Here is a 235-nt window from a genome sequence, read left to right as displayed (position 1 = left end):
TAATGAATGCACTTCGCGGTCCATCATATACCTTTCGTTAGGATTCCTTTTGTGGGTATATCTTGCCCGCTTTTTTTTGCAAATTTCTTATTAGTTCGTCGAGAGGGTTCCCTTCCGCTTTCTGTAATGGAATACAAATTTACAAGAGACAGGAAACAATTGAAATGGTCATTAAAATTCGAAATGAAAATAAGAGATCGACTTTGGTTATTAAACACATATTACTTGGAGTTTC

The 235-nt window shown here is 35.3% G+C and overlaps 1 protein-coding gene across 1 annotated transcript in view; it reads right to left on the bottom strand.

The window, feature by feature from the left end:
- LOC119592115 overlaps positions 1 to 235 on the bottom strand; it is a 15,745-nt gene that overhangs the window by 3,544 nt on the left and 11,966 nt on the right. The window contains exon 7 of the mRNA XM_037940935.1: positions 32 to 121. Coding sequence (XP_037796863.1) covers positions 32 to 121 — 90 coding nt within the window. The remainder of the gene's footprint in view (positions 1 to 31; positions 122 to 235) is intronic.

The sequence above is a fragment of the Penaeus monodon genome, chromosome 29 (assembly GCF_015228065.2).
Source record: "Penaeus monodon isolate SGIC_2016 chromosome 29, NSTDA_Pmon_1, whole genome shotgun sequence".
In the NCBI taxonomy this organism is placed as follows: Eukaryota; Metazoa; Arthropoda; class Malacostraca; order Decapoda; family Penaeidae; genus Penaeus; species Penaeus monodon.
The sequence above is the reverse complement of the archived record's forward strand: the minus strand, read 5'-3'. Positions and strand labels throughout refer to the sequence as shown.